We start from the raw sequence: 17,380 nt of genomic DNA on the forward strand, positions 1-17,380 counted from the left end.
ATAGGAACTATTACCACTACACATCTAATTCCCCCCTATATTTTATAAATATAAATAATAAATATTAATCGGACCTTATAGGGTTAAAGGTTTTAATTAGGAAGTCTAACCAACGATCTTCTTTAACCGTCCTCTCTTTATACTTCCTACAAATTATTTCTCTATAGTAATAATAATACAAGAATTAGGGGGGTATCTAATAAAATACTTTCGTTTATAAATTCTATTATTAGCCCTAATACCTTTATAATAAGGTTCTTATGGAAGGCGAACGTCTACAACCTCTCAATATATATAATAAACATTTTTATAATAGCCTTCTAAAGAATAAAGTACTCCTTCCAATTATAAATAAAATATCCCTTCTTTCTATATAATTTATAATAAATAAATAACTAATCTTCATTAAATAGATAATTTACTTCACCGAAGTAATTTCCTTTATATTTAGCCTTACTATACCGGGCGTAAATATTTTCCTAGCAATAGAACTTTACTATATATCCAATTCCCTAATATTTATAATATCATTGAATATTATTCGAAATTCAAAATAGTTTGTATAAATATACATTACCGTCCTAAAAAAAGAGGTTATCCTAAAGGAAATATATTATTAATGCAATAGCGATTTTTATAAGGAGTAGACCCCTATTCTCTCCGTCCCTTCTTTTTTATCATCAAATTTTAATAATAATTGCCTCTATATTTCTTTCCCTTACCGCTCTTATTGGGGTTTCCACTATAGTATAATTATTAATATTAACCTAAAGTACGCCTCGGATCAATATACTTATAATATTTATAATGATAAAAATATCCGGACCAAAGACTTCTTTAACCTATATTTAATTCTACTAATATTAATTATATACAGACTTATTAAATACAATTATATAATCTCTAATTATTAATATTCTAATAACTATATAAATTATTAAACCGGGTTTCTTCTTACTTAAATTTATAAATAGGGTCGTCTTTATATCTTTATTCGAATAATTTATAAATTCGATAATAATCGTCGCTCCCTTAATTATAAATTACTATTCGAAATTAAAAGGGGTAAATTTCCTAATAGCAATAATAAATAAATATTAGAAAATAGTACTAATTTTACTCGGAATGGCTTTCGCTATAATAGTAACCTAATACTTCAATACCTCCTAAGTACTTTTTTAATTTCCTTTAGAATATCCTTCTTCAAATCGTCAAAATCCTTTTTAATAATAAATTAGTTAGTTCTAACTTTATTAACCTTAATTCGCAGGGATCCGTTTTTTCTAACGTATATTTTCATAAATTCAAAAAATAATTTTCGAATTTAATATTAATCTTCAGTCGAAATAGTATTACAATCTATAGACTTATTTACTCTAATAATAAATATCTTTAATATTTCATCGTCTTCTCCCATTTTTTCCGAAATCTTCGTAGTAAGTACGGTTTCAAAATCGTTACAAACTAAAATTTCCGCAAACGGATTATAAACGCTATTTTTAAACCTATAAATACCGTTATTAATAACTATTAATAATAATAATATAACGCCGTTACTACGCTCATCGTAGGATACTGTAAGGGATGTAAACGACCCTCCTAAGTCGATTACCGTTATTAATTTTCGTTTTGGAGCACTCCTCGACCAGGAATCGGCGTTTCCAGTTTCGGCGTCGTTTTTTAATAATAATCATAATTATAATTATAATAATAATAATAATAATAATAATAATAATAATAATAATAAGAATAATAATAATAATAATAATAATAATAATAATAATAAGAATAATAATAATAATAATAATAATAATAATAATAATAATAATAATAATAATAAGAAGAAGAATAATAATAATAATAATAATAATAATAATAATAATTATAATTATAATAATAATAATAGTAATAATAATGATAATAATAATAATAATTATAATTATAATAATGATAATAGTAATAATAATGATAATAATAATAATAATATAATTATAAGCTAGCCCTATAATATTACCCCGGGTTTAAATTACCTTCGGGCACTAAAATACACAGAAGAAAAATTATTAATCCTCCTCCTCTAAAGATTCGAAACCCTCTATTACTAAGCTTATAACCTTCTTAAAGGTATTTACGGCTAGTATTGCGTATCGAAACAACCATTTTACGGCTAATATTATTATTAATAGTCCTAATTCTATACTATTATAGGCCTTATTTAGAGTATAAGCAGCGTATTCGCGCCTCTTCTCTATAATAGTCTACTATAGAAGGATAGGGGATTCCGGGGTTATTAATATAAAATTTATGGAAGATATCGACGTAATACTCTATATTACTAGTCGACTTCTAAATTAATATATAAAACCTACTCTAAATAACGTAATATTCCCATCTATTATTCTCGAAACAATAGGCATTAATTTCTTCGAAAAACTATTTAATAACATATTTCGCATCGTTTATATATTTTATTACCTTCCCCTAAATAACCCGAACGTCCTATATACTATCCTACCCTAATATACTTACCTCTATCTATAATTAAACTATATTAATATACAAAGTACGCCTATACTTTATATTTAATAGTAGGTTAAATATAACCTAATAATTATTAACTATAGTAATTTCAAAAAGCTCTTCCTATAAGGGCGACAATTTCGCCTAGGGGCGGCCGGTAACAAAACTTATAGTATTTAAAAGTACCTTATCCCCAAAACAGTATTATAGAATATTAAAACGATAATTATTAACGCTTTCCTTATAGTACACCTATATAGATTTTACTATTATTATAACTTTATCGAAAACTTTCCTAAATTATTTAATAATTTTACCGGCCTTAAAATATTCTATATACTATAAATCCAAAAGGCCGGGGGGTAGAATTACATTAATTCAACGCCTATTCGTAAATAGAAATTATAATTAATAAAAAAGGGAAAAACGCCTATTAAATCCGATTTTATATTATTACTTACAAACTTAATAAGAAATAGCCAATTAACCTAATCGTTTTAGGTTTAATTTATATAAGTACGAAGGTAGCGCTCTATCTTCACATTAATATATTCCATTTATCTATTAATTCATTAATAGAAAGTTAAAGAGGATTGTAATATAATATTTAACTTTATAAATAGTACTTTCTAGAATTATAATACGAACTAGGAACTTCTATCCAATATAATAGTATTAAGTAAACTATAAAGGGTAAATACCTTATTTATAAAACGTTTAATTAATTTATTAGTTCTTAATATCCTTCTTAAGATATAGTATTATATTTTAATTAGCCTATTAATAATGATAATTATATACTTAAACTCCTAACCCCCTCTCTTATATAGGGTTATAAATGTAATAACATTGTCTTCCGTGTAGCCCGGCAGAACCTACTGAAGCGTAGCTATTATTTAAGTCTAGAGCTGGATTACTCTAAGTAAAAGCCTAATAATTTAGTAGTCTAGTATAAGTGCGATGCTGGATTACTCTAAATTTTAAAATTTGGCGGTATACTACGAGTACAATATTGGATTCCTCTAAGTTGATTAAAAAGAGAAAAAAAAAATAGAGGTTAGGACTTATAGAGTAGACCCTACCCTAATACCTTATAGAAGCCGAATTTAAGGCTTTCCGTCTACAACACCCGAGGAATAGTCCGAAACTTACACACGCCTTAATCTCACACTAATACGAATATTATTAGCGATCCTATTTGGAGTTCGGCTACATACTAATACTACTTAGACTTTTACAAGTAATTAACCCCTAGTATAGTCTAATTAGATAATCCTCCGCTTACTTCCTTATTAATTTAATTTTATAGTACGGTATAGTATAGTGTTTTATTTTAGGTTTTGCGGCTATTTTATTTTAGGGTACGATTGGTTAGTCGGTTGGTTAGTTGGTTGGTTAGATTACTCTATAGTTAAATTAGTAGGGTTATTAAGTTTAAGTTTAGAAGTAGTATTTGAATTGATCGTTTTTTTTTCTACTTATTTAGATACGAATTTAGAGGGTCGAAGAGTAGTCTAGAAAGTTGAACATTAGGTCTAAGGAATCGAAGATTTCTAGGAAAGGAGGCCGATCCGGACTAGTCCTGCAAGTAGAGGTATAGTTTACCCCTACTTAAGCTATAGAACTATTATAGCTAATTGTTACTTAGGACCGGTAATAGAATTTATAGGAGTATAATTTATATATAAGAATTTATTGCGAAATAGTAATAGTAAATAGAATAGTGAATATAGTCCTGAGAAGTAAATAAGAGTAGTAATACTACAGATAGTATTATAATATTGGAAATAGTGTTGAAATGTAAATAAAAGTAGTAATATTGGAAATAGTATTGAAATATCTATTCTATTCTATCCTATACCTAGTATCTTATATATTTATAATATTCAACTTATTTATTATTTATCATTTTTAATACTCTTACCAACCTTTATTATTAATAATTTACTACTAATACTAGTATATCTATTATATGCAAAAATAATAATTTAGAATTCGAAGAGTACTTAAAGGATATTTTAAAAGAATAGGAAGAGCGCTACAATTTAGTCGCTATTAAAGGTTAACGGACTATAATTAATTAAGTTAGTACTAAAAAAAATTTTACTAAGTAAAGATGAATTTACTTATTAAAAGAAAAAAAAGGTTACGAATCTTCTTAATTTTTTAATCCGCTCAAAGTAATATATTAAACTATATACTTTTAGAAATATACTAATTGATAACGTTCTAGGAATACACAACCTATTTTATTCCTATAAGTAACGCGTTTATCGAGATCTTCAAATTATTTAAGCGGTTGCTGGTAGATAAAGATATAGAAGGTAAGAAGTATATGATTATATATAGAATTAGTATTTATTTCTAGTATAAATTAAAATATATAAACAGGTTGAGAGTAAGATAGTAAGTATTAGTATTTATACCCGAAGTTAAAAAAAAGAAAAGCAAAGATAGGGTATTATTAATATACTAATAATTAAATAAATATTTTTATTATTATCTTTCTCATCCTCCTTAAAAAGGTTAATTAGGCTATTTAAATAAATAAGGGCCGAAAGGCCGAGGAACTTTCAATTTATTAATAATAGTAGTATCTATTTCTTTCTTCTTCTTTTCTTACTCCTAGAATTATTTTAATACTTTGAAGTAGTATTTAATATCCTTCTCTAACGTAGTAAAACGATCTTCAATAACGGACTAATTAGGGTAATTAGCCGGGGCGGAAATAGGGAGGGCCGGAGGGATAGTATAATTAGCAAAGGGGGGAGGGGGGGTAGGGAGAGAGTAGCCGGGAGAGAGGCTTTTCTAGCGGGCGAGGGCCGGAGGGGTAATGAAAGTTTCGAAAGCCGGAGGGACGGGGTTGGGGATAGGAGAAGTAGGATGATAGATTTTATTATTATAAATACGAAGGATAATAGGAATTTCGCGCCCGAAAGTAAAAAAATAGTCATTCCTTGGCCGGAGCCAGATGTGGCCAACGAAGACAGTGAAACGCCTATTATCTTAACTTAATAAATATTAAAGTAATAAAAAGAATTTGAAATTAATATTATTATTCTAATAGTCATATATTTATATATATATTTTTTTCATATATTAATATTAACTTTCTATTCTTAAATAACTTTTTTATTCTTTTATAAAATAAAAACTTAACTCTAAGCTGGATTGAACAGACGACCTCTATAACGTTGGAGTAATATAATAACTATTAAGCTACTAAGCTTATTAGGTGACTAACTCAGATTATTGGAAAGGGATATCTTTTTCTTTACTTATATTATTAAAAGGTTAAAAGAAAAAAGAAAAGAAAAAAAACCTTAAATAGAAAAATTTAAAAGTTTTTTTTTTTTTTACGAAATTTTTATTATTTAATTTTCAACCCTGACCCTAACCCCCTTTCTGAAAATTAGGGTTAAAGGCGTTATTGTAACTAAAATCCTTCTTTTTATCTTCTTTTGCCTTTTTCCGACAATTAGAGCGTGCACTATAATGCAACCGGTACCAAAATGACCGCCTTATTTTTCTCGTCATTTTGATATCCTGTATACTTTGATGTACGTGATGGTTGATGAGCAATCTTAATTGTAAAGGAAAAAATAGTTTTTTGTAATTAAATGTACAAACTTTGAATTTAATTCAATATTCGAATTTCCTCTTTGGGACAGAGGGCTCTGCAATTAATAGTATTTGGACTACTATAGACAGAACCGCCGCTCCTACCTCGCTTCGAAGTAGGCCTATAGTACTACGACCTCTAGTATAGATTTCTACTACGAGTTTTGGGCCTGACAACGAATCTGTGAAGGAATGGGCGTTTCAATTAATAAAATTATCATAGTATTATATTAATTATTGTTATTAGTAAAAATTAAAAATTTAAGAAAAAAGTAAAAGGAAATTCACGGGGGAATAATTCTAACCTTCTCTAAACGAACTATAGGGCCGATAGTATCGAAGATATTATTATAATATTTATATATAGTATTATTATTATTAACATCTCTAATCTCCTATAACGGCTAATATACTATATACATTTTAGGATGTTTAAAGTCGTAATTAACCCTCTTCTAAGTATAAATATAGTACTTCCTTCCTCTACCCGTCTTAAGCTCAATATAATAGTACTTATTTTATATATAATATTAATATAGAGTATTATACGGATAACTATATAGAAGGCTACTACTATTACTATCATTTTTATCCTTATTATTATTATTCTAGTAAATATAATAATAAATATTATAATAGATAGGAAAGGAAAAAAAAAAGAATTTACAATCTTCTTCTTTATAAAGGGGGGAGCAACTGTAGACTCCTCGGCCTTCTCATTCTCTAATAATTTAGTACAGCAGAGGAAGAATTTATTAGTAAGATATTAGAGTAATTAAAACGGGCAATTGGGGGTACTAGGGGAAGTATCTTCGTAATAGCGGCGGCGGTCAGCGGGCGTAACGAATTTAGGAGGGCGGGTAGGGATTTCGGAGGCGGGTGGTTAAGTTAAATTAGGGATTTAGAAGAATTAGTAGGGAAAGATATATTAAAAGATATTATACTTATAAAAGGATTATTAGCGAGATTAATAAAACGAACGGAGTAAATAACTATAATACTAGTAATTACTTACATAATTATATACAGTATAGTTTAGAGAAGAAAAAAAAAGAGAGGAGGGTAGTAAAATAATTTTGAATAATATATAAAACTTAGCGTTAACTAAGATACGAATAGGCTGGCGGGTAAGTAAATAATTATACAAATAGTATTTACTTGGCAGGTTATAACGGTAAAAGAGATTAAATAATAGATTGGAGGACTACTTATTTCTATTGTATAGACCGGTAAATCGGGTATATATAGTCGAATTATTTATATATATTCAAATATATCGAATATATTATTATAAAACGGACCTCGTACTTAAGCCGGTCCACCTTCTATATATTTACCCTCTAATATATTATATAAAAATAGCCGTTTAAATTTATTAGAGACCCTCTATTAATAATATAAATAGAATTCCGCTTTATTACAACCTCTCGTTATAATTAAAAATAGCCGTTCCTTGGCCGGAGCTAGATGTGGCCAACGAAGATAGTGAAACGCCTATAGATATACCCCACTTTAAAAGATAAAGAAGGTTTAAAAATTTTAATTAAATACTTTTTTCAATAACTCTAAAGTACTATAAGCATTATAAATAATTATTTCTTATAAATAATTTTTTCTTTTAAATACAGGGGCCTCGCTAGCCCCCTACACCCCTAACCGCTAACCCTAACCTTAATTTTCTATTAAGCTTTATTCTTTATATTTAATATTTTAATTACCTTTATTATTTATATTTAATATTTACTTTAACTTTCTGTTTTTACATATATAGTTTTTTACTTTTTTTATCAAATAAAAACTTAACTCTAAATTAGATTAAACAAATAACCTTTACAAAGGTAGTGCGATATAATAACTATTTAACTACTAAACTTATTAAGTAACTAACTCAAATTATTAGAAAAGATTGCCTTTTCCCTTCATTATATAGGGTAAAAAGCCCACCTCCTCCCTCCTCCTCCCTCCCCTCTAAATATTAAAAAAAAGAAAAAAAAAAACTCCAATATAAAATTTCGAATTTTTTTTCAATTTTCGTCTTCTCTAGGTTTTTCAATTTTCAACCCTAACCCTAACCCTCTTTAGAATATCAAGGTTAGAGGTATTATTACAACCAAAATCTTCCCTCTCATCTTCTTTTGCTTTTTTCTCAATGACCAGAACGTGCACCATAATGCGACTAGTACCAAAATGACGGCCTTATTTTTCTCATCATTTTGATACCCTATACACCTTAATGCATACAATGGTCGAGGAGTAATCTTATTTGCAAAGGAAAAAGTAGCTTTTTGCAACTGAAAGCACGGGCCTCGAGTTTAGTAATGTTACCGGATATGTACGATTAGCTATAGAGTAGGGTGCTAGGACGACTCAATTGAGCCATGCCCAGCACCACGGCCAGGGCAGGCCTAGTACCATAGTCGGATGTATTGCCGGTCGACTGCCATTGGTAGGCGGCCGGCGGGAAGCGGGGCTCCACCCCTATAAACCAGGGTAGACCCCTACCCAAACCAGGGACCTTATATAAAGGATCCTTAATTAGGCCGGCCAACGGCCGCCTTTCTTCCCTCCTACATTTCGCTTTCTTACTTTAATATTATTAATTACATTAATAGATATTTAAAATTCTGAGTAAACCTAGCGAATTATTATATCTAGTAGTTATAACTAAAAGATCTAATTAACTAAACCATTGTTAATTAATTAATCCCTTGATTAAAAAGTTATTTAATTGCTCTTTATTACGCTTTATACTTCTAAACCGATTGTTAAATTCTATAATTCTCTTTAACGAACATTAACCCCGCGATCAACCCCCTTTACCAACCATTACCACTTCAATTGCCTTATTTATTCACTTCTTTCCTTCACACTCTTACTTAATCGTATTTCGGCCCCTCAATAAAATCCTCATATACCCTTATTACTGCTAATTTCCTTAATTATACTATTCTAATCTAAACTATTATGTAAATGGACTTCGGTACGTATATAATCCCTTAATATAATGGGTTTCCCTTCCTCTAATAATTTTATTTTACTAACTTCGAATTAACGATTCTCCTCTACTTTATATCTATATAGCCCTGTAATTGCAATATTAATACTATATTAAAACCCTATTACTATAGTAAATCCTATACCTAACTTCTTTATTAATAAGGATCCGCCCGGTAACCTAGTGCTACTTCCTCCCAACTTCCTTAAACCGATTTATTATAAAATATTTAAAAACCCTACTAAACGAATTAATATTTAATTTAATTGTAACTCTCGTACTATAAGTGTTAAATCTAATAATACTCCTAATCCTACTAATTTAACCCTACTACCTTTAATAAATAACCCCAATAAAATCAACCCTCTCAGCATACCTCCCCCTATTATATTCCCGCTAATATTGTTAATCGATGGAACTCTTAACCCTAAGAAACTATCTAATATTATTCTAATATTATTATTCCAATTTAATATAGCCTTATTAGCTTTACCTAAACTCCGGGCCTCGTTTACCAACGCCTTGGCGCTTACTTGTAAGATTTCTTACTGAATTAAAGGTAGTATCCCCCCTAGCTACAACTACCTACGTATAAACACCCCCTCTAACCTATTTACTAGTAAAAATACTAATTAATTTATACTTATTCGTATAAAATACTATAATTAGAATACTAGTCGTAAACTTAATGATATTTAAAATAAATTTAATACTAATACGGCTAAGATTAACCTCGTTAATATTCGTATCGATAACCTTAAAGCCAAAGTGAATAAAAATATCTCCCGTATTGATAAAAATATCAACGATACTATATCCGATATTAAGGATAATTTAAAGTACTCCTAGGATATCTATAATATTATTAAAAATATAGGTAGTAGTCTTAATAATACTAATCAGAAGGTTAATATTCTTAATACTAATATTAGCCAAATAAATATAGCACTCCGTAAAAAATAAGCGGAAATTGATTAACGTTTTAAAGGCATTACCAAATCCCTAAACGTTAATAAGAGTAAAATTAAGAAAATAGCTATAATAATTAAAACTATCGAATAATAATTTCTCTCTATCGCTAACCTCCGTAAGACTAGTACTTATTCTTCTATTATTAACCAAATTTTAAATAATACTAAGGTAGAAATTATTAATAAACTAATAGAAATAACCACTTGTATAAACCCTAAAATACCTACTATCGAACTTCACTCTATAAAGAAGCCCGCGCTAGAAAATAGCTACAATTACCCTATAATTAAGTGAATTAAATGTTACGCTATAATAACCAATAATATTAATAGTCCTAATCCAATCCGTTTCTACCGTACTAAATCTATCAATTTCTCCCTAAGTATCGACAAAACTAAAGCGGCACGTATACCCCGTACCTCCCCTAACTATAGTAATTACTTCAATTATTCTAACCTATCCCCCAGCGATAGCCCCGAACTAACCTCGTATAACTTTACTAAATATAATAGCCTTATATTAAACTATTGTTTAATAGAGTTCTAAGGATACTTCGAAATAATTATTTAACTTCAAGGGCAATTAGCAACCGAAGTACGCGCAATAGTAAATAAAATAGAGGGAAAATAAACCCCCCGCTTTAAGAGCTAGGATAACGGAGACGGCAAACCTCCTATTAAGTTAAAACGCTATAATAACCTATTATCGAATAATTTAGACTCTAATAATTTAAATATAAGCGATTCCGAATACGAATATTGTTATAGAAAATATTGTAAGGCCAAAAAAATTCGCTACAAAAAACGTTGCAAGGTTAATTATCGTAGCTAGGGTAATCCTAATCCCGATAACTCCGATTCTGCAAACGGAAATACCGCCTCTCTACGCCCCCCCCCCCCCCCCCCCCGGCGGTAATCCCCTTAATAGAAGTAGTAGCGGCGGCCTACCTAATAATAACCCCCCGACAGCGTTAACCCTCTTAAAAATAATCCTAGCAAAAGACAGCATTATACTAGTACGGTCGATACTAATTACTCTTCCTACTCCTAAAAATCCGAATTCAAATTAAAACACAAAGATATTAGATAATTCGTCCTTTCCTATACTAACCCTAATAATATTAGTATTATTACTAATAGTAAAACCCTAATTTATATTAATATTTTTCTCTTCTAAGAATACTTTTTATCTTTCTTTAAAAATAATGATATTGCCGCTAATATTGAAAAATAAATTATATAATACTTTTCTACTCTATTTAATAGAATAGTTATACTCTAATAAAGTAATGAAATCGACCCCCTAAAGCGCTAATACTTATATTAGAACAATTTCAATCCCATTTTTAAAGTATTAATCGACTATTTTCTACCCAACTTAGCTACTACAACCCGGAAATTTACTAAGGACTACTTTAAATTTAAAAATATCGTCCGTAGTAAGAACGCCTTATCCTAATTTATTTAATGTAAATTCTACTATACCCGTACAATAGGTATCTTCTATCGGACTAGCGAAAATTAGTATAGTATTATAATCCAGATCTAAATTAATATAGACTTAAAGATTAAGTAATACTTTAATTTACTTACTAAAAAGGATAACCTCGCTAAATACTTGATAAAATCTAAGGGTATTAAAGTAATCCTCCTAATAATTACTTAGGAATGCTACTTATATATCATTAAAAAGTTACTAGTACCGCTGTAAAAATCGAAGTAATTATTCCTACTAACTAATATAACCGAATTCGCAACTGTGATAGCCGTAATAATTAATGTAATAATTGTAATTATTCCGATGATTAAAACCATTATAATAATCGTAATGACCGTTATAATAATTGTAACGACCGTTATAATAACTACCGTGATAATCGCTATAATAATTACTGTAACGACCGCCGCAATAATTGTAGGGATTTATATCATAAGGATTGAGCTTATTATATTAATTTGGAAAGTAATAAAGATACTAAAAATAATTCGGATAAATAAACTATTTATATTAACAATACATTAATCGCTTCTAGAAGCTCGGATTTAAATAATAATAGAAATATATTTTACGCTACAAAGGTATTTAAATCTATATCTAATTCCTATAACAAATTGAAATATATTAATTATTATAAAGTCTTCCCCTCTATGAAATTAAGGAGGCAATATATAAAGAAGTACCTAATATATTGCTAATTTAAATTACTATCCTTAGTGGCACCCTTATATTAAATGTATATTTATTACTTCTAAGTATTTCTATTACGAAATATACTCTTCTACTATATAGATTCCAACGAAGATGCGAAATATAGGTATAAAAGAACGGTACTAACAAAAATACCTTCGTCCAATAACCTACTAATTTTTGAAATATTAATCTATAAGGATAGGGAAATCCTAAAGGGCCTACTCTCAAACTATACTCACCTCCGTATTATAGCCTAATACTTACTAACGGTTATAGAAACCGAGATTTATATAAACCCTAATGCTGCAAAAATAATTATCGGTCGAAGCTTCCTATCTACCCTTAAATATACTATTTCGACCAAATACGCTACTAAAATTCGAAGAATAGGTAGGAAATCCGTAAAATTAATAGAATAGGCTATATTCATACTCTCCGTTAAGGGCACTATTACTAGAAAACTGAATTTAACCAAGATTAAGGCGGTTAATTAGGTAATAGATAAGCTTCAATCCAATCTACTCCTAACCAATTTATTTCTCTACCCTTAGTAAACTAATATCGATTATAATATTGAATTAATTACCTTTCTAAATATAGATTTCCTAGTAGTCCCGTTTAAAGTCTAGTAGTATTGAATTAAATACGTAAGAAAAATTATAGTATTAAATAAAATAATATTATAATTTAAAGAAGAAGTAATAGTACCGGTTTATTATAAACCCCTACCTAAGGGCCGAAATTTTATATTTAATTTGGAGAATAGAAGCGTTGTAAATACAATAGTCAATTCTAAATTACTTAAATTAGTCCTATTTAAAAATTCGACCCATAGAGTACGAATTATCCCCAAGAAGCAATACATTAGCTATATTAAAAAATATAAAGATGATAAGTACTTTGTTAATAATTAGAACGAGATTAAATCGGCTATATTCTTTATCTAAATACTTAACGCCCTTAATAACAATCCTATAATTATTATTAACGAAGCTATCGAATATATTATAGCTAATTATATTCCCCCGGTTAACTTCGAAATAAACTTTATACCCGCTATTGAAGCAGCCGTCCGAGGGTAATAATCTACCCCTAAATTAATTACTAATACCAACGCCCCAAAGCTGCCCGCTATACCTAAGAAATATTCAACCCTAAGTATTTATATAAATAGATTAGAAATAGTTATTAAGGAAGGCGTAAACATCTATACAACCGACGTAGGACATACCCAAACACTCAAAAAACTTATTCAATCCTACCCATCCCTTTAAATCGAGGGAAGATTAATAGATATACTAAAAAAGGAATATATATATATACTACTAATAGAGAGTAAACAAAATCAAAAAGTAACTACGAGAATATACTTATTAAATAAAAAGGAGTAAACGGTAATCGACGAAATCTTTAATATACTCTATAAATAGGGTAAAATATAATAGATTACTCGTGCTACGCTATTTACGCACCTAGTCTTTATAATATAGAAGGAAATAAGGGACGGAAAATAAAAAGGGCGCCCCGTTATTGATATAAGAGTAATTAATAACCTTACTATCCCGGACAATTACCCTCTTCCCCTACAAAACAAAGTAATCGCCTTTATATAACGTAAGTATTTTATTGTAATTATTAATATAATAGCCTTTTTCTACCAATTTAGCATTTAGCTAGACTACTGGGACTAATTAACCTTAATAACCTATAAAGATTTCGAAGTTCTAATAGTTACCTAAATAAACTTTTGTGATATTCTTGCGTATATATAAAGGTTTATAAACCACCTACTAACTAATTATAAGAATTATTACCGTACGTATATTGATAATATTATTATAGTATCTAATTCGTAGGAAGATTATTTAATGTATCTCTAATTTATTTTTTAATTATTTACTTCTAAGAATATCTCTCTATTCCTTAAGAAGTTATTCTTAGGGTATTCTAACGTTAAATTATTAAGTTTCGGTATTAATAGTTTTAGTTTATAGAATATTTAATAAAGAGTAGAAATTTTTAAGAAGCTTATATTCCCCGATTAATTAAAGGTATTCGAATAATACTTAAGAGTATCCGGTTTTCTTTGCCACTTAATACTTTATTACGCCTAACTATTAGAACCCTTATAATAAAGAAAATATAATTTCTTGTTATAGGGCGCGTAGAGGGAGCGGTTGTTAATAGTAAACTAGTAAAGAGGGCCGTATATTATACGCGCATTAGGTTCAACCCTATACCTAATAAGGAGGCCGCCTTTAAGGCCATCTAAATTAAAATTTGTAGTAGAATTATATTCTATTACCTTGACCCGGATAAATAGGTTTTCTTATAGATTAATAATTTTATTAAAAAGGGATTTAGTATAATATTCTTCTATTTAAAGGACGGCTACGAATAGGAACCCGGCTCGTATATTCCTATAAATGAAATTCTCCCTATTCTATTTCTTCATAAATACCTTATTAATGTAGAAATCTAATATAGCCTATCTAAACTAGAGGTTGCTTATTTTGTATAGATAATTAAGAGATTATATACGAGGATTCACTCGTATAATAAAATAGTAATTATCCTTACCGACTATTCGGTAATAAAAGGTATTATTAAATAGAAGTCCTTATATACTACTTCTACTAATAGAAATAATAAGTACCTAATCAATACTTTAATCTACCTATCCTAATATAATATTAAAGTATATTATTTACTTAGGAAACTTAATTTTATCCTTAATATACTAAATTGTCTTAGAGCGATAAATAATATCCTACCTAAACCCGACGGTACTCTAATCCTCGATAATATCTAATTAGAAATTAACTAGGTTTTATTAGTAGTAGTCAAAGTTATTATTAATAACGAACTAAAGCGTTAGTTTATTGCCGCTTATTGAAAAAACAAAAAGTATATGGTAATTATAAACGACCTTAAAGATTTTTGATTAGATAATAAGGATACTATCGCCTTTCGGCGCCCGGGCTACCTATTTTTTACAATTAATAATATAATTTATTCTAATTAATTAAATAATATCAAGATATTGTACGTACCCTATAATTACGTCTAAAGGATTCTAGAACTAATATATAATAAAAAATACTACTTTAATTAAAACCGAATACTATACAACCTAAAAAGTTTCTCTATTATTAATAAAACGTACTTTGTTAAAAAGTACGTTCGAAACTACCTATTATATAACTTTAACTAAACCGACCGCTCCCTACTAATAGGAAAGCTCCAACTTATTGGCTTAAAATTTAATAGCGCCCTCCCTATACGTATAATAACTATCGATTTTATTGTTGGACTACTAGAGGTTTCGGCTAAAGATTTATTATAGAAGTTCTTTAATTATAATATTTTTGATTTGTTAATACCCGCTATTAATATAGTCTTTAAATGGACCCTCTTTATTCCCGGATACTTTATATATACCGTAGAAGAATAGGGGATAGCCTTTATTCGCTTATTAATTCTATTAAATTAAGGCTTACTATTAGGAATAATTTCTAATCGTGATAGAAAATTTATATCTAATTTTAAATAGGGAATATAGAAGGCTCTAGGGACTAAATTACTTATAACTACTACTTACTACCCGTAAGGTAACGGAATATTCGAACGCAAAAAAAAGACGATTAAAATTACTATCCGCTTCTATATTTTTAATTACCCTAACGATAATTAATTATCCTTAATACTTACTCTCTAATAGAGCCTTAATAGCGCTTATATAAATGCTATTAAAATATCGCCTTATAAATATTTATTCAGATATTATTTATAAAGACCCCTAGAATCCCTAAGCGATTTACTATAAAAGTACAACCTAATTTTATGTAATTATATTAGAAAAGAAGCTAAATTTGCAATAGACTTCGTAACTATTAAGGTTAAAAGGTTCTTTAATTTAGGACGGAAGTTGATTAATATCGAAGTAGGGGATAAAATCTTTTGAAAATAATATTTATAATTATTATTTAAGAGATCGACTATCGCGCCAATTCTCTTAATAATACGTTAATTTATTTAAAGTAATCCGAAGGGTCGGAAACTTCGCCTTCGAACTAGAACTTCCTCTTAATATAAAAGCTATCCACCTAATTATTTCAATCGTATACCTCAAATTAACCTTCCGTAAGGAAAACCCCTTCGGACGTATTCCCCCGCCCCCGGGATTAGTAGAGGATTCCTAAGAAAATTTGGAGCTTAAGCTGGGTTAGAAGTACGAAGTAGAACGCTTAATCACCTATAAAGAAATAAAGAATAGGGAAACGAAGTATTAAATTAAATAGAAAAGCTATGGTAACAAATATAATGAATAGTAAACGGAGGGGGAATTAAAGAATACTTTATATCTAATTGCCGAATATTAGGATAAGTACGGTAGTTATAGTAAAAAGGATTCTAGCAAAAGGGTTACCCGAAGAAGGACTAGGAAAAGAAATTGAATTACTACTAAGGATAGTAGTCTTTTTATATGTAAACCAGGACTTATTACCGGATATATATAATTAATTATAGAGTAGGGTACTAGGACGATTCAATCGAGCCATGCCCAATACTACGGCTAGAGCAGGCCTAATACTATAGTCGGATATATTACCGGTCGACTACCATTAGCAAACGGCCGGCGGGAAGCGGGGCTCCACCCCTGTAAGCCAGGGTAGACCCCTGCCTAGACTAAGGACCTTATATAAAGGATCCTTAACTGGGCCGGCCAACAGCCGCCTTTCTTCCCTCCTACATCTCGCTTTCTTACTTTAATATTATTAATCACATTAATAGATATTTGGAGTTCTGAACAAACCCAGCGAACTGTTACAGGTAAATATCTCGAATTTCCTCTTTCGGATTTGGGGCTCCGCAATTAATAGTATTCAGACCACTATAGATAGAACCGCCGCGCCTTCCTCGCGACGATGTGGGGCCCATAGCACCACGACCTCTGGTGTGGATGATCTATAACACTTTTGGGCCCCGGATATCGCTCTCTGAAGTCATGGGCGTTTCAATAATAAAAAAGATTCTAATTAAAGTTTCCGCTTGTTCTTTTCCCGGTATAGGACTATTTTA

At 29.3% G+C, this 17,380-nt stretch overlaps 2 protein-coding genes across 2 annotated transcripts; both read left to right on the plus strand.

Moving 5' to 3' along the window:
* Positions 1-12,990: 12,990 nt before the first annotated feature.
* B0T23DRAFT_317373 (uncharacterized protein) lies at positions 12,991-13,212 on the plus strand (the record flags this gene model as incomplete). The annotated part of the gene is made up of 1 exon (XM_062834998.1): positions 12,991-13,212. A coding segment is annotated over one exon (222 nt), but the record flags the coding sequence as incomplete, so codon positions are not given.
* A 3,120-nt stretch (positions 13,213-16,332) lies between these two features.
* B0T23DRAFT_315545 (uncharacterized protein) lies at positions 16,333-16,500 on the plus strand (the record flags this gene model as incomplete). Its single annotated transcript, XM_062834864.1, has 1 exon — positions 16,333-16,500. A coding segment is annotated over one exon (168 nt), but the record flags the coding sequence as incomplete, so codon positions are not given.
* Between the last annotated feature and the right edge of the window lie 880 nt (positions 16,501-17,380).

Source organism: Neurospora hispaniola, assembly GCF_033458365.1.
Source record: "Neurospora hispaniola strain FGSC 10403 chromosome Unknown B0T23scaffold_4, whole genome shotgun sequence".
NCBI classification, from domain to species: Eukaryota; Fungi; Ascomycota; class Sordariomycetes; order Sordariales; family Sordariaceae; genus Neurospora; species Neurospora hispaniola.